Raw genomic sequence first — 26,637 nt, forward strand, 5'->3', positions numbered from 1 at the left:
CTCATCACGCCAGAGGGGACTCGATACAGCCTGTGGATGCAAAGACAGGGCAAGCCAAATACCTCCCCAGGAGACTGTCGAGTCCGAGACTCTCGGGGAGCGAGAGAAGAATCAAGCCGAGGTTGAGCAAGCCAAGCCTGGACCCTGTCATAGAAGGTGATCAACGACCGACGAGAGATGTCCAGAGTCCGCCCCCTGGTGGCATCACAAAGGTGACGAGAAAGTATTCCTTGCCCGAGTTCCCGAGGCCACGAAGCGACTACTTCGAGGAAGCCTTTGCCGCTCTAAGCCCGGAAGATCAAGTACGAAATGAGTCGATTGTCCTGGCAGAGGTAAAGACCAACGTCATCGTAAGGTGTCCCGCCTCTCTGTTCTGGAGATCATCTCTGACAGGAGTTTTTGCAGGTTAATGACGAGTACACCTTTGTCTCTGAACTCTCCGAGCATCTCGCGCTGAGATATCATCGACCAGTGTCTTCGATCGTGGTGACACTTCAGCATGGAGCATGCATCCTTTTCCGGGGGAGTTGCGATCCCGCATACCTCATGACGGTTGAAGCACTGGCTTGCTACGCGCAGACGGCGACGAACAAGCGCAACAATGCTATGCTCCAGAGACACATGGAACAAGCCCTAGGGGTCTCAGCAATGAGGGGATTCTTGAGATTCGTCCCCGTTGCAGAGGAGTGTTCCGGCTGGAAGGGCAGGACCGTGGCGAGCGAGATTGCAGAGGCGATAGAGCAAGCTCAAGCCCCAGTCGAGCATCGAGATTCTATAAAGGCCCCGAGACGCAAGTCAAGCAAGGTGAGTATCTCTTGAGATGTGAAACTGGCCAATTGTCAATGATCTAATGGTTGTCAATGTAGGCTTATCGAGATCTGAAGGGCAGGGCAGCAACGATAGTAGGCACCTCTACATCCCAGGCAATATCAGAGAGTAGATCGATCGAGGAAGCTAGATCGAGTAAGTATGTGACAAAGGACGACCCCGAACCAGCTGAAGAGAAGTCGACGATGAAGCGCAGGAGGAGTTTCATGCAAGCACTGTTTCCCCGGTCATCAAGTTTACTGAGGACGAAGGAGACAACCTGAGCAGAACAAGGGCATGCAAGGATAATATCCCAGTGGAAAACACAAGGACAAGTCTAAATAATACTGGAAGTGTAATAGTTTAAGTACCTGAGGTATTGGAGAGTGTGTAGTCACAGATTTGAAGATACTGTGCTCTAGGGTAATAGACTGGAGATGAGGAAATGTCCATGATTCGCCGACGACCTCGTGACTTTATGCCACCCGAAGGGACGCTAATGGCGGGACAATAAGCCTCTAAGGCGCTGGGGCTGCATGAGGCCCGGTGCAGTGCTTCAGTGGGCTGCGGGGGTCAAGAGCGCCATTTATCACCTGAAGCTCGCGGCCCGGACCCCTCAATCAACTTATCGATACCTGCCCGGCTACCTATCGCTGGACCCAACTCACCCAACACACACAACCTGACTCTCATGAACATCCAACCTCTGCATATCTCGACGACGAGCCTCGCCGGCCATATACCAGGCGCCTCCAGTAGCCACGACCATCTTTTATATAGGACATAACCACCGGAGTAACCATTTTGCGCTACCGCCCATCCCTCGAACCAAGAAGCAATCAATCTCTTACATTGGATACGCCAGCCACTCAGCTCGCAGTAGCCTCCCCCCCCAGCCTCAGCCTCATCACATCCAGCATCAGCCTCGGGAGGTTTGGGCCACAGTACGCACCTCTCTGGACCTCTGGGCTCTTCAAGACAGTGATGGAGGTAAGATGAACTATTCGTGTTTAGTCTGCCCGTGTTTTTGAGCTTTCCCGCCGCCTGTCACAGCAACTGACAAGCCTCCCCTGCCTGTTGCTCGAGTGGGCGACAGATAACCTTGGAGAGCTGGCTTGAGCCCTCGTGTGACCAGCAACGACGACATGCCAGTGCATCTCGGTCCTATCTAGCACACAGATCTGCCGGCCATAGCCTGTGCGCGGTCGTCGGCAGCCACAATATGGGTGAGTGCGGTGACCATGGCAGAGCCTTGACGGGCTCGCTCGCACTGATTCGACATTGGCTCGCTTGGTCGGGCTGCGCCGTGGATGGCCCTGCGTAACCTCGAGCAAAGTGTACGCGTCCTGTGCTGTGCTGTGTACGGCTCGAGGCTTTATATGAACAGCCTGTCGTGGCCCAAGGGGTACCCAGGGTTTCGAGACCGGCAGCCTTTCCGCCTCCCACTGGACCTCACGGCTGCGAGCCGCTGCCCGATGCCATCTTTCCCGCCCCCTTACCCTGGGCGGTAGAGAATCAAGGTTTCTGTCCGGCGCTGTGAGTTGTTCAATCAAGACGGGAGGTGATGAGGTGTCTGATCTGTCGGTCTGGCACAGATGGGCACCGACAGAAGCGCCTGCCAGCTGTCAGCACCTGATGAAGAGCAGAGACGAAAAGAGATGGAACTGCACCTTGTCAAGATTTGTTTTGAACAAGTGAACAAAAATATATCGATGCTCGCCTTGGAGTGAGAGAGTAGTACTCTTCCACCTAGGTCTTGACCCTCCAACCCGCAACACAATCTATCAGCCCTGAACCCCGTGCTTATATACCCCTAACCCTTCAACCATGTCTCTCAGCCCTCCCATCCAAAACCTCGCCCTCTCAGATGAAGCAGATGACACAGGAAGCAGTCCAGCCCAGCTAAATCTTCAACGTCTCTATGAACAGTCTCGCAGAGGAGCCCCGGCATCCTCCAAGGATGCACAGAAGCCCTCAACCCCCGGCCCCAATGCCGGCGCTGCCGCCAAGGGCAAGCCCCGGCTACTTCTCATGGGCCAGCGAAGGTAAGCCGTGGTGCTACGCCGAAAACGAGTGTCTCGATCGCTAATAATGTGCTTGCAGGAGTGGAAAGTCGTCCATCTCGAGCGTAGTCTTTCACAAGCTGCCACCAAATGAGACCCTATTCCTCGAGTCGACGGCTCGTATCCAGAAGGATTCTATGGCGTGAGTTGCCCACATCTTACACACATCCTTCACCGACTAAACGATGCCCCTCCAGATCGTTCATGGACTTTCAGGTCTGGGACTTCCCCGGCCAGATCGACGTCTTTGAGAACCCCGGCTTTGATATCGAGGCTATCTTTAGTGAGATTGGCGCCCTCATCTGGGTCATCGACGCTCAGGACGACTACCTCGAGGCCGTGATGCGCCTCAACACCACCATCCTCTTTCTCCAACGCACGTACCCCAACATCAACATCGAAGTCTTTATCCACAAGGTCGATGGCCTCTCGGACGACTACAAGCTCGACATCCAGCGCGACATCACCATCCGTATCCAGGACGAGCTCTCGGACCACGGCTTCGAGAACGCCCCCGTCACCTTCCACCTCACCTCCATCTACAACCACTCCATCTTCGAGGCCTTCAGCAAGGTCATCCAGAAGCTTATCCCTCGCCTAGGAACCCTCGAGTCCATGCTCACTAACCTGTGCCGCACGTGCCGCTTCGAAAAGGCATACCTCTTCGACGTGCTCTCCAAGATCTACATTGCTACCGACAGCGCCACCGCCGATATGGCTAGCTACGAGATCTGCAGCGACTACATTGACGTCATCATCGACATCACAGAGGTCTACGGCACCTGGCAGCGCAGCGACGACGGTCGCCGCCGCCTCGAGGGTGAACCCTGGAGCGCCCCGATTGAGAGCCAGGTCGGCTGCCCTACCGCCGAGAGCTGCCTCGTCTTGCACGACGGCAACAAGCCCATCATGCTGCGCGAGGTCGACCGCTACCTGGCACTCGTCGCCATCATGAAGGAGGACTCGTATGACAGCATGCCCCTGGTCAACATGAACGTCGAGGCTGTGGTCGAGGGCCTGACAGAGTTCTTTGACATCACCAAGCCGCGGCAGTGAAATGGGTGGATGTTCTAGCTATCAATGGACCTCGGATCAAAAGTCGACACTGGCCGCGCTTCCTTTCTATCTTGTAAATTAGTTTATGCTAGCGTACTATCAAGATTTGCTTCCGCAACTTTTCTGTTTCAACCCCAACTCCCCATTTGGTCACAATGTTGAGCCATACCCAATGTCTTGACATGTATCTGCTCAAGCTGAAGAGCTGGGAAGTGAAAAGGTCTTGAGCACGGTTCGATTGCTCTCTAGCAAGCAAATCCTCGCTGGCATTTCTCCCCTCGCCTCGTTCCTGTCAAATGCCTCCATGCGTAGTGGCTTGAGCACTGAGTTTTCAGGGAATGAATACGTCGTGAGGTCATCGGCCGACACACGAGAGGTCTCAGTCTGATTCCCGGCATCATATTCGCTGTACGGAAGCTTGTCTGGCTGGACAGGCACGCATAGAACATGGTGCTTATTGTCTGTATTGAAAGTTAGTATGCCATTGAACACCCCTTGTGGCCAAGATGGAGGAACTGACCTTGGTCATTGCAAAGAATGACAAGAGTCTCATCGTTGAGGAATTTGAAATCGACCAAAGTACGAGAACCGAGATCAATGCAGCAACTCGTTGGGGACTGGTTGGTGCTGATGCCGTTGATAATGTCGATTCCAGCGCAGAAGATGTGAACTTGAGCCTGTTAGAATTCATCGTACCAAGAATGGTGGTAATTGTGTGCTTACCCTGACTCCTTGTCTCCTTGGACGTCAAGGCTGTCATGATTCTCACACCCTAGAATGGTGGTAAGTAAGAGTATACCCAGTTATATCTCTGAACAGCCATACCCGAGTCTTTGTCTTGCACATCCTCATGTCCATCTGTGAGATGGGATGGCCGACTGATAGTTTGATGGGCTTGCCGAACCGAACGCTTCGCCTTTTTGCTTCCGCAATACCATCGAAGATGCGGTTTGCCCACGTCGTTGCAAACGCAACAAGGAACTCAACATGTGTCAAGGCCTTCATGCTGGGCTCTCCTCTCTCCATTTTCGCCAGTTGCTTGTCTAGAACGTCAAGTAGGCTTGGCACATCCTCTATATGAGACCAATCTGCTTCGTAGTCCTCTGGCTGTATCTCATCAAAGAAGACCTTCAGAGAACTATCCGTTAGGTAATTTTGAATATACGCGAGGACCTTTTCTGTATCCATAGTCGCCTCCTTCTCCGTGAGCTCCTCGCTTACTGAGCTGGACGAAGCGAGGCGGTCGATCTGGAAGCGAAGCCACGTCGAGAACGTCTTGAAGCTGTCGAGTTCGTCCATGACGTAGATTAAAATCTTGTGGCCTATCAAGTTAAGACTGCCGATGACGTCCATTAAACGGCTGATTTGCGTTGCTGAAAAGCCGATATCGTCTCGGGCGTCGTGAAACTGGGCCAGGCCTCGCAATCTGCTGAGGATGATCCCGCAGCGGTCTAGGGCAGGTAGGAAGTTCTCATGTATGAGGCTTCGAAGGTTTTCTAGACCTGACATCACTGCCTTGTCCCAGCGTTTGTGGCCCTATGTTGTTTAGCTAGTGTGCCCAGCCTGTTTATCAAGGACTACTTACCCGCTCTGCGAGACTCTCAACCAGCCATTCACGGACAGGCTCATATGCGTGTCCCGTCATGGCCAAGTGATATAGAGCTGGGACAATACTTCGGGGGCCAGTCTCGAGGTTCTCGAGGTCGCCTTCAATGCTTCTCAAGAACCTTGTTGGAAGCTCTCGCGTATTCTTCCATTCGACTTGCAGGTGAAGTTGTGTTTGCTTGAGATATCTCAACAGCTTTTGCACGGTTGTCAACTTGGATGCCAGAAGCGAGAGATTTATGGGCGAAGATGAGATGAAGGGCAAATCCATCGGAACCAGGTGCACTTCTTCTGCATCGATCGGCTTCTCTGCGAGGAGTAAAGCCTGAGTCGAAACCTGTGGATGTGAGGTATGGAGGACCAGCTGCGGGTTTGGCGAAGGGCCAAGGGTTGGGCACAGAAAGCTACCGACGATGAAGGAGTCGTAAATGCTGAGTTGAAGTTTCCCATCGCTGCTCCCGATGATCATGATGTTGACCTTGTCATATTCCTCTGGCTTCGGGCTTCGGAAGAGGAAGTCTATGCCTGATCGCAAAGTGAAGACCATGGCGTCCTCGCTAAGGGCATATTAGCATCCATTGTGTTGATTGAGTGAAATGAGCAACATACCCTGCCCCAGCGCTCCCGCTTGGCAGAGGGCTGAGCTTGGGCAAAGCTGTATCGATCTCCAAAAAGGTCAGCTCCCGTGGCAGGTCTTGCGGGAGCCCGTCTTCGCCAAACAACTGGTCTTTTCCCAAGCCATTCTTGAGAGCTCGAGATACCGCGCTGGAGCTCTTGTCGGTGATGCTGTTGCTGGACCAGCCAATGTGAGTGATCTTGTTTCCTGGTCCTTCACCCACTTTGATGTGGTGGGCAGCCTTGTTGTTCTCCAAGCCCATCAACCGCACAAAACCATCGCTCCATCCAACTGCAAGGAACTGACCTATCTGAAGAGTTAGTGATATTATTGATCTATGAATTCTACGTAGTTATCAGGGCAGAGCCGACTCACCATCAGATCTCCAGGTTACGGCCTGCGCCTCTGGGGCTTTCTCACCAGGCGCGCCAACCTGGTGGATCTTGGACACAACCTGGCTGGGCGGCCTGTAAACAAGGAGATTCCTACCTGCCGCATCCCAAGTCGCCGAGAGATCAAGGGTCGGGCAGCTCACGGGGTATTCGTTGGGCACCCTGTCTTGATACTCGGTCTCGCTAAACAGCGCGAGCTGGTTTTCTTGAGCCATGGCTTCTACCGCTCCGGTCTAGAGCACGGATTCAATGTCGATGGATATACCATATCCGTGGCTGAATCGTGAATGGATATCGTGAGTGCCCGAGATGGCTTGGATGTTGTGTAAGTTGAAAATTACCCAGTAGGCGTCAAAGGCTGGGTCAGTGAGCGCACTGTGCGTATTTCGCAACATACACTGTATTCGATACCCTCACAGCTTGGCTAAACAACTGAAGGGTAAGAATTCAACTGGAATAAGGCTCATGTATATAAATCATAACATAATTAAACTTGAACGGCATCACAAAAACACGTAAATGATCCATATTGTCGTTGCGCCATTAGGTTCTAAGCCCCCGGGACACTCCTGATACCTGTCACTACTCCTACTTTCAAGACATAGCCTGCCACTTTAAAGACCGGCCTCAAGCTGGGCCATTTCCCAAAGATAAACGACTTTTGGGCTCTATCTACTCAATCAAAAAGTTGTCTGCGTGACACTTGACCTCCTTGGAGAACGTCACCTCCTCATCCTCTTCCAGAAGGGATGCGGTAGTCACCTGTTTGCCGTTGTTAGCACTACTTCGGGCTTTACGAACCAAGTAAAGGCAACTTACATCAACATCAATGAATGGCGAAGACTTGTTGAACCGCACTGTCATGGGGAAGAAGTCGTTCTCGTCGCTGGACTCTGCCTCAAACTCGAACGATCCGCTGGGGTTCTCCTCATCCACATTGCCAATTGTCCACTCGACAGCATCACCCGAGACATCATATGTGGCATCGAAGCTGGAGACGTTGGGCTCGCTTCCAGAGTAGGGGATAATCACGCTGACATCAGTCAGAGCATCACTGCCCGTCAGCTCGTACTCGACCGTCATGTTGTACTTGTGTGCCTCCTTGTTAATCCAGACGGTGAAGGTGATGGGGCAGGCACTGGCGTCGTCCACCTTGGGGGAAGCCCTCCATCGCAGGACACCGACGGCGTTGTTGACGGGGAAGCCCCTGGCAGTGTTGCTCATCTGGATGACCTTAGAGCCATTGAACAGATTTCGGTCGACGTTAGGGTGGGTGCGGAACTGGGCTCCGTGTGATGGAACAGCGTGGAGAGCAAGCTTGATCTTCGTCAAGCTAGGATCCGAGATTCGAAGAGTAAGGTCACCGCTGATGGATAGCGAGTTGACGGCACCTTCACGAGACAACTTGGCTGTGATGGCCTCCGAGATGGTGACGTGGATAGCATCACGATCAAGCGTCGACGAGATGCGAGGCTCGGGGGTCTCAACGTGGTGTGCGGGCGCCGGTGTAACAAGGGGCGAATCGTCAATTTCGCCGCCCATATCGCCTCGTACTCGCTCGAACATATCGGTCGTCTTGGACTTCTTGCCCAACTGCATACCCTTAGCCTTGGGGGCGAGGGGCCTGGATCTTGTTAGTGACGATCGGTTGTCGGTAATCTGGCGATACGTACTTGCTGAACGATTTGTTCTTCTCAGCCTCGTATGAGTCGTAGGTATTGGCAGCGCTCGATTGCGAAGTAGAGGTGTACGAGGGGTAGACGGGAGTTCGAGGCATGCCACCACCACCGCCCATGCCACCGCTGCGACCGCTGCGAGCAGCATCCTTGCGCTGCATCTCGAGTTGCTTCGCCTTTCGTTTCCGCTCCTCGGTGGCTTCCAATTCCTTGTTCTAAAGAGGTATAAGCATACTGAAACCAAAGAAAGGGGCGGCAGAGATCCAGAGGGAGCTGGAGGTTTGCTTACCCGTGCAATGATCTCCTGGATCCGCTCCTCATGACTCTCCATATCAAGGAAGGTCTTGATCTGGCTAATGGTCAAATTCTCGCGGTATCCCAGGGTGACGAGTTCGTCAAAGGCGCTGAGGAGCTCGTAGGCATTCTTGACGATTTCCCGCTCATCGAGACTCTTGCATGTGCTGGTGACGACCTGGGCGAACAGATGAAGGGAGTCGATGTCCTGGAGGATGTTGGACTGACGGTTGGTGATGAGCACCATGTAAAGCTCGTCGAGGGGTTGGTAGACGAAGCGGACATTGTCCTGCTCGACGGTGGTGTGCTGGGTGCCGCTGTCGGCGAGCTTGGGGAACGAGGCGAGGAGGGCTTCTATGCGCGATCGTGGCATCTCTCGGAACTGTCGAGAGAGGACAGCTTTCCCTCCGCGGGTGCAAATCGAAGCCGCGAGGACGACCTAGAGGGAATCAGTAAGCGGGGCAGGAGACGACCAGAGGTACAGGCGATGCGCACCATCTTGGCTGGCTAATTCGAGTATGTTTCGGTGGTTGCGATGCAAGATGGGTGTTGTTGCGTTGGCCAGTCCAACTTGTTCGTCTCCCCTGGACAGCTGGAGCGGGCCAATATTCCAGTCGGTGGGAGGTTGAGGTACGTACCTCTCTTACGGCCACCTTGAAGGCGGGCAGGAGCTGCCACTGGTCCTTCCTTCGCAAGTGCTGCTACCCCACGCTAAGCTGCAATGGGTAAGCGTCAGCCTCCCTGACGTCCAGTCAGCCTCTCCAGGGGGTCCACATGCACTACAGTCACAGACGGCACTCGTGAATGCCTGCCTACATCAAACTCTCAACAGCCTCTCTCTATTCTCTGGTCTTCAACCATCTTCATTCTTCTCTCAATAACAACTTTGAGGACCAAGCGTAAACGAAGCCGCACGCGTGCCCGTTTTCTCGACAGCATTCATCCCCCCCGAAGTCAAATGTCGCGTACTATCCTGAGCTCCATTTCTATTCACACAGCTCGGCTTCTCTCAACACTTTGATTCAAGCCATCGCGTTTGCCGCTTTGAAACGTTTTAAACACTCAACATTCACATACAGTGGCCTTATTTACGCCCTACGAGTCATCAGAAAGCAATATTTACCCTCCTGGGTCCTTCGCCGAATCTGCTTGGAACCCCACCACATTCGCTTTATCCCCCGAGCACACGAGCTCTCATCTGCCTGGTGATCCAGACATGACGGAAATCGAGATGGATATTGACATGGCAAAACCTGGCGGCCTGGGAGGCCATGTGGACGACGACATTATCGACTTTGACACGGATATGCTTGACCAGCACGACCAGGAACCCAAGAATCATGATGTCAACACGGAAGCTATGGACCGGGACATGCAGGAGGGTATCGATACCGCGAACCACGAAGCCTACCAAACAAACGGATACATGAGTGAAGACGTCGATTTCGATCTGCACGACGTCGAGGAGACGGCACATGATTTGGAACAAGATGTGGGCGAGACGACGGTGCCCCAGAAGCAAGGATCAGAAAACCAGGCGGCGACACCCGCCGGAAGCGCGCAAGAAGTTGTTGACCACGTCGAGATATTGGACGAGGCAGGCAACCAGAACCAAGACGTCCAAGACGACCACGCATCTGCACACGAGATTGACTATGAGGTCGAAGATCATGCGGAGCAACAGGAGCCGCAAGAAGAGTTGCACCAAGAGTCGCAGAATGAGTCCCCAAAAGAGCCGCACGAGGGTGTGAATGCATATCGCGGGGAAGCGTCTGGCACAGATGCCGCCGCTGGCGACGCTGTAGATGATGCCCACCATCCTGAAGATGTTACTGAGGTACCTGAGCAAGAGGCTCAGACTGAACCTGCAGATCAGGCAAGAGGTCAAGAATCTACCCAGAATGACGACGAGAAACACGAGCAAGAAACAGCTCCCGAAAACCACGAGGCAGTCGCTCTCGGTAGTGCCGAAGCTGCGGCTGCTGACAACCTTGAGGAAGCTGACTATGAAGATGGAGACCAATACGATGACGAGCACTCAGCCGACCATGGAGAGGTCGCAACGCATGAAGCTGAGTTGGATCATGACGACGCTGAACATGCCGAAGATGTTGAACATATCACCTACGATGAAGCTGAAGTTGATGTGGATGAGCACCCCGAAGGTGAAACAGCTGATCTTGAGCATGATAATGATTCGACCACTGGAGACGACTCGGCTGCAAAGCCAGAAACCGAATTTCCTGCTATCACGGTACAGTACAAAGGAGACGAATTCCCCCTATTCTCGGCTACCTCGGACGGTTTTTTCACCGACACATCCATTCTTGACGAAACACTTGAGAAACTTTTGGCTGGACTCCGAAGTGAACTGGAAAATGAGATTGCCGAGGAAGATGAGTTGGTATTTCAGGTCGATGAGCTTGGCCTTGAACTTGCCGAGGTAAGAATGCCTTGAGCTTGATAAGGAAGATGTGCTAACAAGAGGAAACAGTCAACCCAGGGTGAACTCATGACAAATGTGACGTTCCGCCAGATTGTCGAGATCTTTGATCTCCTGGTCAAGAATCAGGATCCGGACGGGTCAAAAACGCTGTATACATACCTGTTCACCAAGCCCAACACAGAGAAGCGACTTGAGTCTCTGATTGAAAGTGCCACCGCGGGCAAAGGCCTCGACGAGGTTATCCACCTCTTCGAGTCGCCCATGCCAGCTGCTTCCACTCTCATGGAAGCTGACAATGCAGTCGATGGCCTCCATGAGGAATTGGATGCCTTCGATAGCCCAGAGGACGAGGGGCAACCAGACGAGGCGGAAACCGCAGAACATGACGAAGAGAACTCGAGGGAAGCTGGCCTGGATACTGATGTCGAGGTACCGACTACACACGGCGATGTAGAAGACGAGCACGACGATGACAATGTTACTACCGAGCCCACCACCGAAAATCCCGCCAATGCTGGGACTTATGACGAAACAGTCACACAAACCAGTCATCATCCTGATGCGGTTGCGGAGGATGAGAACTCGGAGCGAAACGGTAAAGCGACCTCACCCTCTGCCAGTTCCCTTATCTGTTATTCCCCTGGTTTCTGTCTTTGCGCCCCCTGTGTTGCCGAGTTTGTTGAAGATCACGAGCGTGAAGAGGCGGAATACCGCCTCAGTCTAGGACTCCAACAAAAGGCCAAGCACAGCTTGACAAGATTTGAGAGGTCATTTCTCGACCACGACCGCAAGAAGCATACTCATTCGCAGTCCGATTTTAACATGACTTTTTCATATCAAGACACTGACGAATTCTTTCCAGCACCCGTTGACAGTGAAGCCGACCCATTCGCGGACTTGGAGCTGGATGTTGGCGCCGAGGATGATGATGAGGTGGACCTAGGAGATGATGCAGTAACCGAGGAGCAAGTTGCTGTTGAGTTGGAGACTGCTCATGCCAGAACCAACGACACAAGCACTACAGCGACCCTCAAGGATGAAGATGAGACAGGCTCTATCAACGTCGACCTCAGCGCTGATGCGACTGAAGAAGGGACAGCCGAGAAGACTGGACCCAACGAAGAGAACGATCTGGACGAAATTGACTGGAGAGACGAGCCTGAGGTAGACGACGAAGGACCCAGCACTCCGTCTGCCGCTGGTAAGCGAGCACGAGGAGATGATGACGAGGTTGATGCGGAAGATGAACAAGGTACGGATGAAGAAAAAAATCTCGATGATGATCCTGGCTAACATTGTGCAGACGTCAAGCGTCGTCGACCTTAAACCATGTTGTCCGCACGCTAACAATAACCGACTCAACCCCAACACACGCTTGTTCTCAACTGTACTAGAAGCGACAACTGCCGACGATGTATCGAGGAGGGATAGCTGCTAGCTTGGCGGTCTAATCGCCAACTCTTGATGCAAGCAGCTTGGCCTCTTTCTGGTGGTAAGAAACACGACTTTCTCTAACAACACATAATGGACCCGATTCTATGGAAACCCTAACGGTCGCTCAATGGGTTCGAGGTAGGTGCGAGTTTCGCAGCAACTAACCTGACAGGATGGTTTGATCGGATGCATACGACTGCACGCCTTTGGACCATGACCCCCTTTCGCCATCGACAACATGGCGATTTGTTTTTCTTGATTCCATACCCGTCTGCGATGATGGGTTTCGTCGATACCCCTTCCCCTTCCCTTTCCGAATTAGTAGTTCAGCAAAATAACAGGCGAGTCTGGCCGGTAAGAGACAACGGATAGTTTGGTCTTGTACGATACGGTTCACGGGGTGGAATGGGGCGTTGGTGGCTGGGCTGGAGACAAAACTCTGCGGAAGCTACGGATACTCTGTTGGAGGCTGCTGTGGGTGGCCAAGGGTTGGTTGGGATGGGCAGCGTTCCTGTTGCGGATCTAACTTGTAGATGGGACTTGCAGGAGCACAACCCGGTGTTTCTAACCACTTCCTTTCTATATAGGCTGATCTTGAGGAGGATGTTCTGGGTTTGGGAGGCCATCAATTTGAGCAAGTAGCCAACAGTCATGGAAAGGAGGGGAGTGGGAACCAATACCGAGGGTCCCGCCCCTTGCTTTTAACATCTAATTGATTTACCTTGACTAGCAATACCCCTGAAGGACTTGCCTTTTGGTAGATGTGAACAATTGGATGTCTAAGATGGGAATCTGGGTCAATCTCCTATTTGCCCAGGCCGGTTGGCAGATGTCGTGTAACGAGGCAGCAAAAAGCTTGGCTGTAAGACGTGGGTAGCAGTTCTTCTGACAGCAGACAGGGGTCGCGGGTGACGACTGATAGATCGGTCCTCATTGAGGTGACCTCGACTAGGATGCTTCCAGCCCAGCACTCGGAAGACCAAGAGAAAAGGCCATGGATGCTCCCGGTGTGGCTGACGTTGAGGCTGACTGGTTTGCTGACAGTGGAGGCTGGGCGTCTATAGAAGCAGCCTCCTCCATCTGCAAAGTGGTTGGAAGTGAGCTGACGCTGGGGGGGAATGGAGTCAATTGCGACGGGTCGGCAATACAAGGCTCCAGACAAGGCATGGGTTCGAGAGTGAGCACTGTTACGTATGTGGTATCCAGTTGTCCAGATGTACATATCGAGCCTTTGGTGTCTCGACGGGAGGTATTAGAAGGGAAGGATCCCTGGTCTTAAGCGCTAGCCGCGTCGATCAGGGACATGATGAAGATAGCTGGCCTCAAGTCAAACTCGGCGCCATCACGTGTGTGTCTAAATACTGCCAGGTTTGCGTACAGTGATGCCCAGTTTGAGGTTATTCATGATTGAGAGAATTCGGTTGAGGTGGCGTTGGGAGGCGTTCTCGACCGTCTTGGTGCTTTTCAATAGCTTGCTGTAAGTGATGGAGCTGAGACGGCACCACCGAGTTACGGTTGCAAAAAAAAAAAAAAAAAAAGGTCTGGAAAAAAGTAAGCTGCCCACTGAGAGACACCCGTGTTGGATCTGCTCCTGGGGCTGCTGACGCGGACACGAGGACAGTTTTCAGCGGGCCATAGCGAGAATGCAGGCTTGGGGGGCGAAGAGGAAAAGGTGTGGCGGTGCTGTTCGGCAAGGGCGCCAGCGAGAGAGAGAAAAGAGACAGAGACAAAGAGGGAGCTTCCAAAGGCTTGTGAAGAAAGCAAGGGGGTCATCGCGATGGATGGAAAGAAAGATGAGTTGGATGCCAAGGGATGAGCCCCCTTGAATGAAACGCCAAAGGGAGCTAAGTCATATATAAAGGGCAAACTGCCTGACGACGCGTCAAGGCCAATTTCACGAGAGATGGCAGCTCTCTGGTTGATGAGATAGTTAAAGTGTCTGCCTAGAGATGAGATGAAGTAAATGGCGTGTCTGTGATAAGCAACCTGGTGGTGGATTTTGAGTGTGATTCTCCTGCGTCGAGCGTCTGATGTACAAGTTTTTTCTTGCGTGTGTCGACATTAGTTCAGGGGCGAGGATGGACCACTCGCTCCCTCGATTGAGGATCCTATCCCGTCTGAGCTGAGCCTCGGCCTCGGAAGCCCGCAATCTTGAAGAGTCCGGGAGAAGCGTGTGATGGATGATCTTGGAAGGTGATGAACGATTGGCTGATGATGATGATGATAATGTTGCAACAGCCAAGTTGTTTGCGTTGGGCAATTGCGTGTCCGCACGAGGTTTCATGTCGAGGCGTTTGGTGTTTCCTGCTTCCATTTGGCACCTTCCGTTTGTCATGAATCATGCCTGAGGCTGGCCATGTATCAGTCAAGCCCACCAAGAACACCTGCCCATGGAAGGAGCAGTTGGAACTGGGCCTGCCCTCCTCTGGGAAAAAAAAAAAACAGGGTCCACCGCATCACGGCTCCACCCTCACAGCTGGCGGGTCCCCTAACGCCAGGGACGCCAGGGGGCCGTGTTCCACCCAGTGCTGGCGCCCTCTGAAACTTGAGGTCGGGTCCAGTGGTGGTGAACTTCCATTGATCCCCCCAGCCCAGGGAGTTGGGACGGTACTTGCGAGACCATTGAGAGGTGCCCTATAACTCACTGTGATAGATGTACCTCGACCCCCCGGAACCCAGCCTCTCACACTTCATGTCCCACACACCACTCTCCATTTCTTGGGCTTTACTGGCCCGGCCGTGATTTTTGCCCTTGTCTGGCTCTGTCTGCTCTGCCTCTCTGGCCAAGGCCGCTAGCTTGAGAGACTGTCCATCCAGCTGCCTCCCGCCTCGTGTTTCTTTTCCTTCAGGCCCCCCCGGTCTGGTCTGGCTCCTCCCCCGAACCTTCTCCCACACGAACACGCCAACCCAACATCCACCATCAGCAAACCTGCCTATCTTCGATAAACCAGCCAAGCTGTCCCTTTTCTCACTCCCCCTGCCTTTTCCGATTATTACTGCTTGCCGCTGCGCATCACGAGCCTCTCTCGTTTGGCCTGCACTAGACGACATTGACGATTCCTCCTTCGACGAGAATTTACGAACTTGACCACGAGTCGACGAGACACGTCAATCGATCCATCCCCCCCGTCGTCGCAAAGAGACCAGCTGCATTAGACATCAAACCCCCTCCACTGGTCTTCGACTCTTTGATCTACCACCACCGAGTTACCGACGACCACGACGAACAATCAATCACCAACGAGTTAGACAATCCTCTTGATGCCTCTGCAATAAACCTCGGCCTTTGTTCTGTGTCGCCTCTCGTTTCAACACTCGTTTCTGCACTCAACCGGCCTTCTCGCCCGGTGCGAGCCATCGCCGACCTTTAACGATCCTTTTCGTTCGCCTTCTCCGGCCCGGCGCACTACGTCCAGGCCTCCTTCCAGCCATTATTCTAGGCGCATTAGGGAGTATTTGCAGTTGGCTGTCTCTGCGCGCTTGTTGCTGTTGTGCGCTCGCTATACATCATGATTGAGGACAAGTACGTCGCGTCCCGCCTTCGTGGCCTTACTCCCTTGGGATCACGTTTGTTCGGGCCTTTCTTATAGCCCGACTCTCCTACACCGATTCCAATGCTGACATTGTCTCACTAGGTATATCGGCCTGGCTCTTGCCATGGCTTCGGCTCTTGCCATTGGTGAGTGAACCCTTCGATCTGAATCTAGGCGCGCCGCAGCTAACAGTTGCCAGGAACAAGTTTTGTTATTACAAAAAAGGTCCGTCTGCCAGCTACCGCATCCGAACGCGCCCACCAATCTCCATGATACTCGGCACAATCTTTGGCGCTTTCTGCTCGACGGCGCGCTGACTAGGCGATAGGGATTGAATCAAGCGGAAGAGCGACATGGCTTTGAGGGCGATGGATATGTATATCTGCGTAATCCCCTGTGGTGGGCTGGTATTGCGACTCGTGAGTTTCTCCTTTTTGCGTCGAGGCTGACGGCTGTGCTGACTGAACATTAGTTGGTCTTGGAGAGGTCTGCAACTTTGCCGCATACGCTTTCGCCCCTGCTATCCTCGTCACCCCTCTTGGAGCTCTGAGTGTGCTCATCGGTGCCGTCCTTGGATCTTACTTCCTCAATGAGGAGCTGGGAACACTAGGCAAGCTCGGCAGCGCCATCTGCTTGATTGGAGCTGTTGTTATCGTCCTTCATGCACCTCCAGACGAGGAGATCGAGACGATTGACCAAATTCTACACTATGCTATCCAGCCTGGTGAGTCAACTACAGGGGGACTTGGGGTGGACTGCAATAAACTGACATGCCTAGGCTTCCTTCTCTATGCCATCGCTGTTGTCGCGTTCGCCGTCTTTATGATCTACAAGATTGCCCCCGTCTACGGCAGGAGGAACGCCCTCATCTACCTCTCTATCTGCTCTACCGTCGGATCAATCTCCGTCATGTCTGTCAAGGCTTTCGGTATTGCCCTGAAGCTTACCTTTGCTGGTCACAACCAGTTCACCCACCCTTCGACCTACGTCTTCATGATCCTTACAGCCGTCTGCATTTTGACCCAGATGAACTACTTCAACAAGGCCCTGGCTTGCTTCCCCACCAATATGTGAGTGAAAACTCTATGCATGATGTGAACTCTACTGACGGGCATGCCAGTGTGAACCCTCTTTACTACGTCACATTTACCACCGCCACTCTTTGCGCCTCCTTCATCCTCTTCAGCGGATTCAACACGACCGACCCCACAAACACACTCTCCTTAATTTGTGGATTCCTGACCACGTTCACCGGCGTCTACCTCCTCAACCTCTCGAGAGGCGACCCCCACGGCCACAAGCTGGTTGCCGGACGAGGAGGAAGCGATGCCACGGGTACGGACATGGTATCTGGCCTACAGACTCGTCTGAGCATGTCAGCGAGAAGGAGCGCCGACCCGTCCCGCCACAGCATGAGCAGCCAGCACGGAGACCGACAAGGTCTCATCCGCGCATACGACGAAGAGGAGGCCGCAGGTTTTGGTCTGACGGACCTCGCCGAGGATAGCGATGATGAAATGCGACATGCCAACGGCAATGGCAACGGCAAGGCATGCTATGATGATAGCATTGAGCTCGACAACCGGAACAAGTCTGGTGATAGGTAATACAAAGCCAACACGTTCGACTCAGCATAAGAATAGGAGCCCCTCAAAGGTATTCCTCCTGGGGCTCTCTGCCGCTATTTTTCCATCTTGTTTTATCATCTACCGAGAAGGGCATTGTACATTTCCGAAACCATTTGACCGGGCATTTCTCTCGGAGCACGGGTAGATGCATTCATGGACGATACACTACTACGCAGCGGCATGCGAAGGTGCTGGTGCCACCGCCGTTTTTGCGGACGGGGTCGGGGCAGGACGAGATGTATTGTTTATCATTACTGGAGTATTACGGGCACACGGTCTTGGGCGGCGTTGGCGGAATTTGTATCGGGTCTAAGAGCACGTCCTCGTTGTACGATACCGAAGGAGCATGAGCTATTGGGGAGTCAAGGGGGTTGTGACGGAAGACCCTTTTCTACCGGGTCTTGGACAGTCAATGTTTATACTACTACTTGGAGGGCGGAGAACGCAGCGAGTACGACCGCAGCAAGAATGTCAGGGCACACGAATGATTGGGATTGTAGATTTTTGTTTTCAAGTCGCAGGGCTTTGGGGAGAGGGGGCAGGGGACTGAGGATGTGATATTCCCCCCAGTCTTGAATTTGATGAAAAGACGGAGAGCGAAGAAGTACTATAGATGAAGAATTATCACGATCAAGCAAGATGCAAGATGACAGAAGAGTATACGTGAATTCGAATGGTTGGTTGGTCGAGGCGGTTAACTTGGATAGGTAGGTAGTCATTCAGGAGTTGACGGAGTAAGGATTTACCGGAATCCAGGCCGGTCAATAAGGGATGGAGCCTCGACGGGACACTGGTCTAAACACATCACGCACAAATACACCCAGTCAAGCGAAGAATTGGTAGACAGAAGACACGTCTCGCACGCGTCTTCGTAATCTTCGGGTCTCATTTTTTTGTTTTATGCTTTGCCTACCATTACAAGCAAGAATGAAACCGTCCGTGCCCTTAGCAGATGCAAATGATCAATTGACGCCTGAGTAGACCTCTCCGTCCCTCATCCCTTGGATCTCCCATCTCCCCTCATCTGGTTTTGATGGCTTTTCCCAGCCAGGGGCTTAGGTTCCCTATTGCTCAGCAGCAGGCTGGGCCTCCTCAGCACCCTCCTCCTCGGCCACCCGAGCGTCCTGAGCGGCCTGGGCCTGGGCGGCCTTAGCACCGTAGTCCTGGCTCACGGGCTGGAGAACAGCCTGCTCCTCCTTGGGCTCGATGATGGTGACGGCATCGGGGAGAGTCTTCTGGGGACCGGCCTTGCCCTCGGGGTCGGAGCCGCGCATGATCTTGACCTTGATACCCAGGACACCCTGTCGGAGGAGGACGTGGCGGGTAGCAGAGTCGATGAAGTCCTTGGCGGGCTGACCAGAGTGGATCATGAAGCCGTCGGTGAACTTCATGGACTTGGCACGGGCAGCACGGAGCTTGCCAGAGACGACAACCTCGCAACCCTTGGCGCCAGACTCCATGATGAAGCGGAGGACACCATAGCAGGCACGTCGGACGGCGAGACCGTTGAGGAGCTTGTAGCGGAGGGACTCGCACTGGGCGACGGCGGAGAGACCACGGTTCTGGACCTTGGCGGCGTAGAGGGAGACGGAGTTCTCGGGGAACTTGAATCGCTTCTGGATGAGCGAGGTGAGCTCGCGGATGCGGCGGCCCTGCTCGCCGAGGACCTCCTGGGTGTGGGTGGCTCGGATGATGATGTCGGTGACAGTGGGGGTGACGCGGACCTCGACGCCGGAGTAGCCCTCCTCAGCGAGCTCGCGCTGGAAGAACTCGTTGAGCTCGGCGTAGAAGACACCGTCAGCGACGAACTTTCTCCGCTTGGAGCTGGAGGAGAGAAGAAAGTCAGCATCAATTCGTCTCTGGCGGGGTGATGGCGACGGCGATATCGACGACACACAACGACTGCGCAATTCAGCAGAGGGCAGAGCACAACTCACATCTGAGAACCGGGGTGAGCCATCTTGAATTGTAAGACTTGCTGTCAAAGGACTTTGTCTTCTTTGTCTGTTGGCGAGCAGAGGGTTGGGGTCGGGCTGAAGAGAAAGATTCGCGATCCTGGGACTGGAGGTGGATTTGGCGAAGCCTCGCTCACTCACAACGTTTGTTCGGCCCTCTCTCAATTTTTTGGTGTGGGTTGAGCCCTAAATCTGGCAAGCGGGCACTGAGCGCACAAGTCTCCCGATTGGGCAAGGCGGACCCTAAAATGCTGCCGGGGTGCGAGTCGATGACACGGAGCTCGGGGAAACAATTACACGGAATCCAACTTCCATCCTCCCATCATCCCTGCCCAGACAGTTCCCAGCGCTTGGGCCACCTTCCCTGACGTCTACCCCCGTGGCTGGTGAGCCCCGCGCTAGAGGCTACCTAGAGGCAGGCGTCAGTCTCTGTGGCTTGTGATGGATGATGGACCGACCTCACCTCAGCTTGGTCCTGACTGGACTTGTTAAACTTGCAGGCGCCCAACTCTTCACTGACGGGGAAGATTCAACTTTGGCTCGACGCGAGGACAAAGTCTCTTCTTGTCTCTTTTTTCTTATTCTTCGATAAACTTTGACTCTCCCCTCTACATGAATATGCCAGAGCCCGCTCTATAGCTGTCTTGTCCTCCGGTCGTTCCGCCGCCATTCTTGTCTGCTCGTCTCTTGCCAGCCCCGCGGCCACGAGCTATTCGCATCGCATCGCATCGACTCGGACGCCGAGCTCCCTTTGCAACTCCATTTCTGGCTTGCCCATATCGATCCGCGTGTGCTCTCCCGAGGAGCACAGTTTGTATATGATAAACGAGCTTTATTTCAGTTGGAAGATTCCCCGCTACGACTTGTAACCAGCAAACCCATCTTGCTGGAGACGCTCTCCGCCGTTGGCCAAGATGGAGGCTCGAAAGGTACGCGTGACCGTTCTCCTTTAGTGTTTTCCCCCTTTCGATGCCACGACTATTTCTTGACGTCGCCCTTCACCTTTCTAACAGTGTGCAGATCATCGAAGGCGTGCAGGGCATCTACGGCGGCCAGATGACCCACGGCACTTTGCGCCTGACCGACTTCCACCTTGTCTTCTGTGCACCTATCGACCAGTCTCAGGCTGCCGACCCTGCAGCTCCCTCATCACAAAAGCCTTCTGGGGGCCATCCCAAGGTTCGAGAGCGATGGATTACGTACCCGATGCTCTGCTACTGCGCCCTCCGGCCCGTTCCTCCTGGGTCTCGGCAAGCCCCATCGATCCGCATTCGATGCCGCGACTTCACATTCGTAACCTTCAACTTTACCGACAGCAACGTCGCACGCGATACGTTTGAGTTCATCAAAACTCGAACCTGCAAGCTCGGGACGGTAGAGAAGCTTTACGCTTTTAGTCATAAGCCACTGAGGAATGAGCGGGACATTAACGGCTGGTCATTCTACGATCCCAAGGCGGAGTTCCGACGGCAGGGGATCAGCGAGAAGCTACCCGACAGGGGCTGGAGAATCACGCATATCAACAAGGACTACACTTTTTGCGACACTTATCCTGCACTCTTGGTTGTTCCATCCAACATCTCGGATAACGTACTCAAATATGCTAGGGAGTTCCGCTCCAGGAACCGTATACCGGCTCTATCATATATTCACCCCATCAACAACTGCACCATTACTCGAAGCTCGCAACCTCTCTCAGGAATCACCAGGAAAACGAATGTTCAAGATGAGAAATTGGTGGCGGCATCCTTCTCTGCTTGGATGCCTGGTGGCTCTGGGGATTCTACACCTTTGTCGAGCCAGGCCGATGTATCCATCGGAGGCTCCTCACTGAACCCAGAGCTCTCGGAGACAGAGCGTTATGAGGACGAGCTCATCTCCAAATCAGCAGCGGTGTTTGACTCCAACGGGAAGCGTCAAGTGTATGGTGCCCAGCAGTACAACTTGATTGTAGATGCTCGCCCAACCATCAACGCCATGGTCAATCAAGTCCAGGGGATGGGCTCAGAAAACATGGACAAGTACAAGTCCGCCCAGAAGATTTTCCTTAGTATCGAGAATATTCACGTCATGCGAAATTCCCTCAACAAGGTCGTCGACGCCCTGAAGGACGCTGACATCTCACCTCTGCCACCGAACAGAGAGCTACTTCACCAGAGCGGCTGGCTACGGCACATCCACAATGTTCTGGACGGCTCAGCTATCATCACGAGACAGATCGGCATCAATCACTCCAATGTCCTCATCCATTGCTCAGATGGATGGGATCGTACAAGTCAGCTCAGCGCCCTGGCCCAAATCATGCTGGACCCTTACTACCGTACCATCGAGGGCTTTATTGTCCTTGTAGAGAAAGACTGGCTCTCATTTGGCCACATGTTTAGGCTAAGATCTGGCCACTTGAACCACGAGGACTGGTTCACGGTCCAGAAGGACGCATTTGCTGGTGCCAAGGTCCAGCCAGGAGAGAATGATGGCAGGGCTGATGCCTTCCAGAATGTTCTCAGCGGCGCAAAGCGGTTCTTCAACCAGAACAAGGAAGATCCAGACTTGGCTGCCGTTAGTGAGACGGCCTCTGGAAAGATCGTCGACGATGAAGCAACGACTCCAAAGATGGTCAGCCCCGTCTTCCACCAGTTCCTCGACTGCACCTACCAGCTTATCCGCCAGAACAAGACACGTTTCGAGTTCAATGAGCGGTTCTTGCGTCGTCTCTTATATCACCTATATTCGTGCCAATACGGCACTTTCCTCTTCAACAGTGAGAAGCAGAGGCATGATGCCCGGGCTGCGGAACGGACTTCGTCGGTCTGGGACTACTTCCTTTGTCGCAAACCCGAATTCACGAATCCCGATTATGACCCCACCGTTGATGATCACATCAAGGGCAAGGAGAGGATCATCTTGCCACGCCTTAAGGAGATTAGATGGTGGCATCAAGTGTTCGGTAGGACCGAAGACGAGATGAATGGCGCGCTGAATGCCGCTGCTGCTGCCGAAACGGACCGCCAAACCGCCATATCAAATCTCCAGTATCCCAGCGTCATCCAGGCCGAGGAGGATCCCAGGACCTCAACCTCAAGCTCCAAGTCGATCTCCGGGCCTCCCTCGGTGCTAACTGGGGTTGAGACAGCACACGAGGCCTTGACTCCTCAAGCACGCCGCTCACCAATACAGCGGAGCGCATCTGCTGAACCTAGCGCAAACGCCTTTGCTACCATCCGAGACGGCATCGCAGGTCTCAACCTAGGGAAAGGAATGCTGGCTCAGTTAACCCATGCTTCCGACCCTTCGCCATCGAGCACAGCCCCCGCGCCCACTCGTAGCGACCAGGAGCTGCGCGAGATGACATAGGAGGTCATGTTTCCGGAGTTTGACTCTGTTCCATATAAGATCATCGAGACCCATGAATCCGTACGATATAATTGCCCCCGACTTCGCAGCGTGACACCGGCGCTGCCACTCTTGAAGACAGACTCCGATATAAACTCGGACCGGTGGAGCTTCCGCAGCGTGCCAAGCGATCTCGGCGACGAGTGGCAGAACATGCAGGAACGCGAAGCTGAATCTCCAGATTCCTCCATCGAGGAGGGTCTTCCTAAGAGCGGCAAACCGAGTTTGGAGCCGGATGCGTGCTGCCACGCCCCTGGAGTACCACAGCCCTCCTCCGAGATGAGTCTGGGGGCAACATCGGGTGATACGGGTATTCAGCGCCCAAGGTCAAGTCAGAGCCTCATGCAGGTTCCATCGTGAAACCTCGCACCACCTTGGCCGTCTCTAGCTGGCGTTCTTGTTGGCCTTTCTTTTCGTAGCGGTAGTCTTGAGCCTTTGGGTTATGGCGTTCAGCATTGTTGGGCAGGGTTTTGTGGGAGGCTGCATGATTCGCGGGTGGGCACAGGTTGGTGGATGGTTAGACGCATCAATCGACCCCTATCTCAGGGGGTGTATCCAGTTCATCTTGCACAGCGTGAATAGAACTTCTGACTCCGTCCGTGGATGCGTGGCGGTTGTCTTGATGTCATTTCTCTTTGTAGTTTTTGTCTATCTCGTAACGTCGTCCCAAGCGTGGAAACGTCCCTTTTCTACATGTCGATTCGTATCCTCTCTCTTGGTCTTTTCGAGCTTCAACTATCCTCCTCTAGATCGACTCGACCTCCCGTTCGCCTTCTCTTGCCCTCACGTTTTACACTCCCTCAAATGTGGACCTCTTACAAGAAGACCTCGAGGTTGATCTCGAGAGTGCTGACGGGGTATCTATTCAAGGTCAGTATGGGTTATGTGTCTCAGGCTGGTGTCAGGGGCTCACCTCAAATCAAACTTCTCCAGTACGGTAGGGTGCAAGATGCCGAACTCTCCGATACGCCTCTCCTTTCCGCCGAGACGAAGGTACACGGAAGCAGCATGACCAGCGAAGAAGGTAGCATCGTCGAGCTCCTCGATCCAGTAACCGTCAGGCCTGGTAGGGTTCTCCTTCACATCAAAGTCGACACTCTTGCCAGCCAGACCCTCCTCATGGGTGATGAAAGCTGTGCGGAGCATGAGCAGCACACGATCGAGGAGGCCGTGGACGACCTCGAAACCGCTCGTCCGGCCGTACCAGGCAGCGGCAAAGTGTCGCTCGTTGCGGGCCTTGCGCTCCTGGGACTCGTCCTTGAAGACGACATCAGAAACCTCAAAGATCTTCATAGGCACGCTGTGGCCCTTGTTCTCACGGATGGTCTTGAGAAGACCGGGAAGAAGTGTTGACCGCACGACCTGGTACTCGGCAGTCTTGGGGTTGGCGAGACGGACGACGGTGTTTCCGTCATCCTTTCGGTTGAGCCAAGCGAAGTTCTCGTCGTGGCTGCACAGAATCAGGGGCATGACTTCGCTCCAGCCGGCCATGGCGGCCTCGGTGCGGATAATGTCGCTGAGCTTGTTGACCATCAGGGGAGCGCCAACAGTGGCACTCCGGGTAGGGGCAGTACGGGGAAGGTTGTTGTAGCCGTAGCACACGGCGAGATCCTCCATGACGTCGCATTGGTGAAGGACATCAGCTCGGGTAGGGGGGATAGCAACCTCGAGAATGTTGGAGTCTTTGGTGGAGGGTGTGCAGATGTAGGCCATCTTGGAGAGGAGCTTGCACAGGCTCTCGGGAGATTCGCTAAGGCCAGTGCAGCTGTTGAGGTAGTCGATCTCGACCTCAGCGACTCGCGGCTTGAGAGTAGGGGTCACGCGGGTGAGGTTGTTGTGCTCGGAGATGATTTGGACGGGCTCAATGGTGAAGGGCTCGGCGCAATACGTGGAGAACATGGTGACCATGATGTCGGTGACGATCTCGAGCTTGGTAAGGTCGGTGGCAGTGATCTCCATGAAGACGTTGGTGGTGTCGAGGGTGATCTTGGAGTGGTCGCCGTTGATAATGGGAGGAAGGGAGCCGACAATGCGGTTGGAGTCGTAGATGACAGGGTAGACGGGAGAGTCGCGGATGATGTGGAGGAAGCGACCCAAGTGCTTGTCGTTCTCGTAGAAGGTCATCAACTCGGCAGAGTCCATCTCCTTGGTCTGGTTGAGGGGGATGAACTTGATGTCCTTGGGAGGGAGAGCCTCGTATGTGAAGGGGCCCTGGAGTGTGTCATAGTCATGAGTACCAATCGAGACGAGGGTTCGGTTGCGGGCGAGGTTCTGGTGAAGCTTGTCTTGTAGGGCGATGAAAGACTCGTAGCGGTCCTTGTCGAACTTGACATTGCGGAGGATGGCGCCAGAAACGTACGGCCGGACTTGCTCGACTTCGGGCAGGACGGTAATGCTCTCTAGCTTTCCACTCGGGGGCTCAACGAGACGGTAGTTGGGAGCCTCGATACGGCCACGGAAGATGTTGAGGTTCAGGGCAATGCCCTCAAAGCAGAGCATATCATATCGGTTGGCGGGAATCTCGATCTTGAGCTGCGGGGGCTCCTGCTCGCCGTTGACGATGGGACGGTCGTCATTCTCGGTATCCTCGTCTAGCTCGATGCCGAATTCGAAGCAGAGATCCTCGAATTCCTCGGTCGTGAATCTATTTTAGGCGCAAAAAAGTTGGTCAGCACAACAGTCGGGCGCGAGCTTGGGCGAGGTCGGAGTGGTGATGGTGGGGGGACAAGAAGGAGGGGCATTCGCACTTTTGACCGAGGGCTTCGTAAAGCTTGTACTTGTCGACGGAAATGGTAGGCATGATGAAGCGGGAGGGCTCAGCGGCGTGTCCTCTGGCCGATATTCCTTTGTCCGGTGAATTGGAGGCAAGAGGTGAGCTTCCGTCGAGCGTGGGACGTGGGCTTGAGGCGTGGATTGCACTGAGTCACAGGAAATTTTGGGGGATGTAGTTGATCGACTCGGTGCATGCGCCTCGGGGAGGAAATGGGCTAGGATACCGGGGTACAATGGGAAACGGTGCACGGCAGTAGAGGACGTGGGTACTGCGCTAGCTTGGCGATTTGGCGGGGTGAAATTCCTCGGATCATCAATGCTCCTTTGCCGAGCTGCTGCTGGCTGCCCGCTGTGGCTGGAGAGGGGCATTGAATCTGGGGAGGAATTCAACTCAGGGACATGGACTTTTCGCCTTGCGTTGCTGTCTGGTGGACTGAGTGATGAGTCTGAGTGTTTGGCGATGATATCTATTTCTTAGATGCCTAGAGTGTCTATAATTCTCATCTAATTTGTCAAATATATATGTTAAACCCGTTCTCTCGAGTCCAAAGCGCTGACCCTTCTTCGCTGTCTCGGGTGCTTCCCCTGGTGATCAAGCTGCCAAGGATCGTGGAGTTACATCATGCTTGTGCCAGGCAGCCCTGGAGACGGCGGGGGGACTGGAGCTTGAAAGTTCAGGGCTTGAGCTGATATGGTGGTGACGTCTGATGATGCTCCAGTGCCTTACATGCATCCAACGTGTTGGGTTTTGAGTTTTGCATACATGCCCGTACCGTATGGGTCAGTTTATCGCAGAAAAAGAAAGAAGTTGGGATGGAGATGTCTTGACACACTGGTTCCTGATGCTTGTCAAGAAACAGATTTGCCCTGTTCCACCTCATCAGCCACACTGTACCTGACGCGCTGACCGAAGGTGAGAGCTGCCCCTTCCTGTGAAATGAAATGAGGAGCCACTTGAAACCCCACC

At 53.8% G+C, this 26,637-nt stretch overlaps 8 protein-coding genes and 1 pseudogene across 9 annotated transcripts, besides 1 other annotated feature; 5 read left to right on the plus strand and 4 right to left on the minus strand.

Annotated features, from left to right (window-relative positions):
- The first annotated feature begins 185 nt into the window (after positions 1 to 185).
- NCS57_01041100 lies at positions 186 to 1,091 on the plus strand (annotated as a pseudogene). The gene is made up of 3 exons: positions 186 to 350; positions 406 to 804; positions 867 to 1,091.
- Positions 186 to 1,091: a sequence feature.
- A 1,543-nt stretch (positions 1,092 to 2,634) lies between these two features.
- On the plus strand, positions 2,635 to 3,926 carry NCS57_01041200 (GTP-binding protein; the record flags this gene model as incomplete). The annotated part of the gene is made up of 3 exons (XM_053060157.1): positions 2,635 to 2,852; positions 2,911 to 3,012; positions 3,068 to 3,926. 3 exons carry the CDS (start codon positions 2,635 to 2,637, stop codon positions 3,924 to 3,926), a joined length of 1,179 nt encoding a protein of 392 aa, XP_052910551.1.
- A 192-nt stretch (positions 3,927 to 4,118) lies between these two features.
- NCS57_01041300 (Anaphase-promoting complex subunit 4) lies at positions 4,119 to 6,754 on the minus strand (the record flags this gene model as incomplete). Its single annotated transcript, XM_053060158.1, has 7 exons — positions 4,119 to 4,387; positions 4,447 to 4,596; positions 4,650 to 4,698; positions 4,752 to 5,462; positions 5,512 to 6,088; positions 6,141 to 6,453; positions 6,523 to 6,754. 7 exons carry the CDS (start codon positions 6,752 to 6,754, stop codon positions 4,119 to 4,121), a joined length of 2,301 nt encoding a protein of 766 aa, XP_052910552.1.
- A 457-nt stretch (positions 6,755 to 7,211) lies between these two features.
- NCS57_01041400 (Coatomer subunit delta) lies at positions 7,212 to 9,007 on the minus strand (the record flags this gene model as incomplete). The annotated part of the gene is made up of 5 exons (XM_053060159.1): positions 7,212 to 7,301; positions 7,359 to 8,163; positions 8,213 to 8,430; positions 8,505 to 8,948; positions 9,005 to 9,007. 5 exons carry the CDS (start codon positions 9,005 to 9,007, stop codon positions 7,212 to 7,214), a joined length of 1,560 nt encoding a protein of 519 aa, XP_052910553.1.
- A 223-nt stretch (positions 9,008 to 9,230) lies between these two features.
- On the plus strand, positions 9,231 to 12,281 carry NCS57_01041500 (uncharacterized protein; the record flags this gene model as incomplete). Its single annotated transcript, XM_053060160.1, has 4 exons — positions 9,231 to 9,234; positions 9,589 to 10,952; positions 11,004 to 12,207; positions 12,259 to 12,281. 4 exons carry the CDS (start codon positions 9,231 to 9,233, stop codon positions 12,279 to 12,281), a joined length of 2,595 nt encoding a protein of 864 aa, XP_052910554.1.
- Positions 12,282 to 15,898: 3,617 nt separating this feature from the next.
- Positions 15,899 to 17,529, plus strand: NCS57_01041600 (uncharacterized protein; the record flags this gene model as incomplete). The annotated part of the gene is made up of 7 exons (XM_053060161.1): positions 15,899 to 15,912; positions 16,025 to 16,068; positions 16,122 to 16,147; positions 16,251 to 16,341; positions 16,395 to 16,646; positions 16,701 to 16,992; positions 17,043 to 17,529. 7 exons carry the CDS (start codon positions 15,899 to 15,901, stop codon positions 17,527 to 17,529), a joined length of 1,206 nt encoding a protein of 401 aa, XP_052910555.1.
- Positions 17,530 to 18,614: 1,085 nt separating this feature from the next.
- On the minus strand, positions 18,615 to 19,510 carry NCS57_01041700 (uncharacterized protein; the record flags this gene model as incomplete). Its single annotated transcript, XM_053060162.1, has 2 exons — positions 18,615 to 19,374; positions 19,488 to 19,510. 2 exons carry the CDS (start codon positions 19,508 to 19,510, stop codon positions 18,615 to 18,617), a joined length of 783 nt encoding a protein of 260 aa, XP_052910556.1.
- Positions 19,511 to 20,419: 909 nt separating this feature from the next.
- Positions 20,420 to 22,859, plus strand: NCS57_01041800 (Myotubularin phosphatase domain-containing protein; the record flags this gene model as incomplete). Its single annotated transcript, XM_053060163.1, has 2 exons — positions 20,420 to 20,434; positions 20,526 to 22,859. The coding sequence occupies 2 exons, from the start codon at positions 20,420 to 20,422 to the stop codon at positions 22,857 to 22,859; spliced, it is 2,349 nt and encodes a 782-aa protein (XP_052910557.1).
- Positions 22,860 to 23,713: 854 nt separating this feature from the next.
- On the minus strand, positions 23,714 to 25,698 carry NCS57_01041900 (Phenylalanine--tRNA ligase; the record flags this gene model as incomplete). The annotated part of the gene is made up of 3 exons (XM_053060164.1): positions 23,714 to 23,759; positions 23,812 to 25,542; positions 25,646 to 25,698. The coding sequence occupies 3 exons, from the start codon at positions 25,696 to 25,698 to the stop codon at positions 23,714 to 23,716; spliced, it is 1,830 nt and encodes a 609-aa protein (XP_052910558.1).
- Positions 25,699 to 26,637: the final 939 nt, after the last annotated feature.

The sequence above is a fragment of the Fusarium keratoplasticum genome, chromosome 8 (assembly GCF_025433545.1).
Source record: "Fusarium keratoplasticum isolate Fu6.1 chromosome 8, whole genome shotgun sequence".
Classification (NCBI taxonomy): domain Eukaryota; kingdom Fungi; phylum Ascomycota; class Sordariomycetes; order Hypocreales; family Nectriaceae; genus Fusarium; species Fusarium keratoplasticum.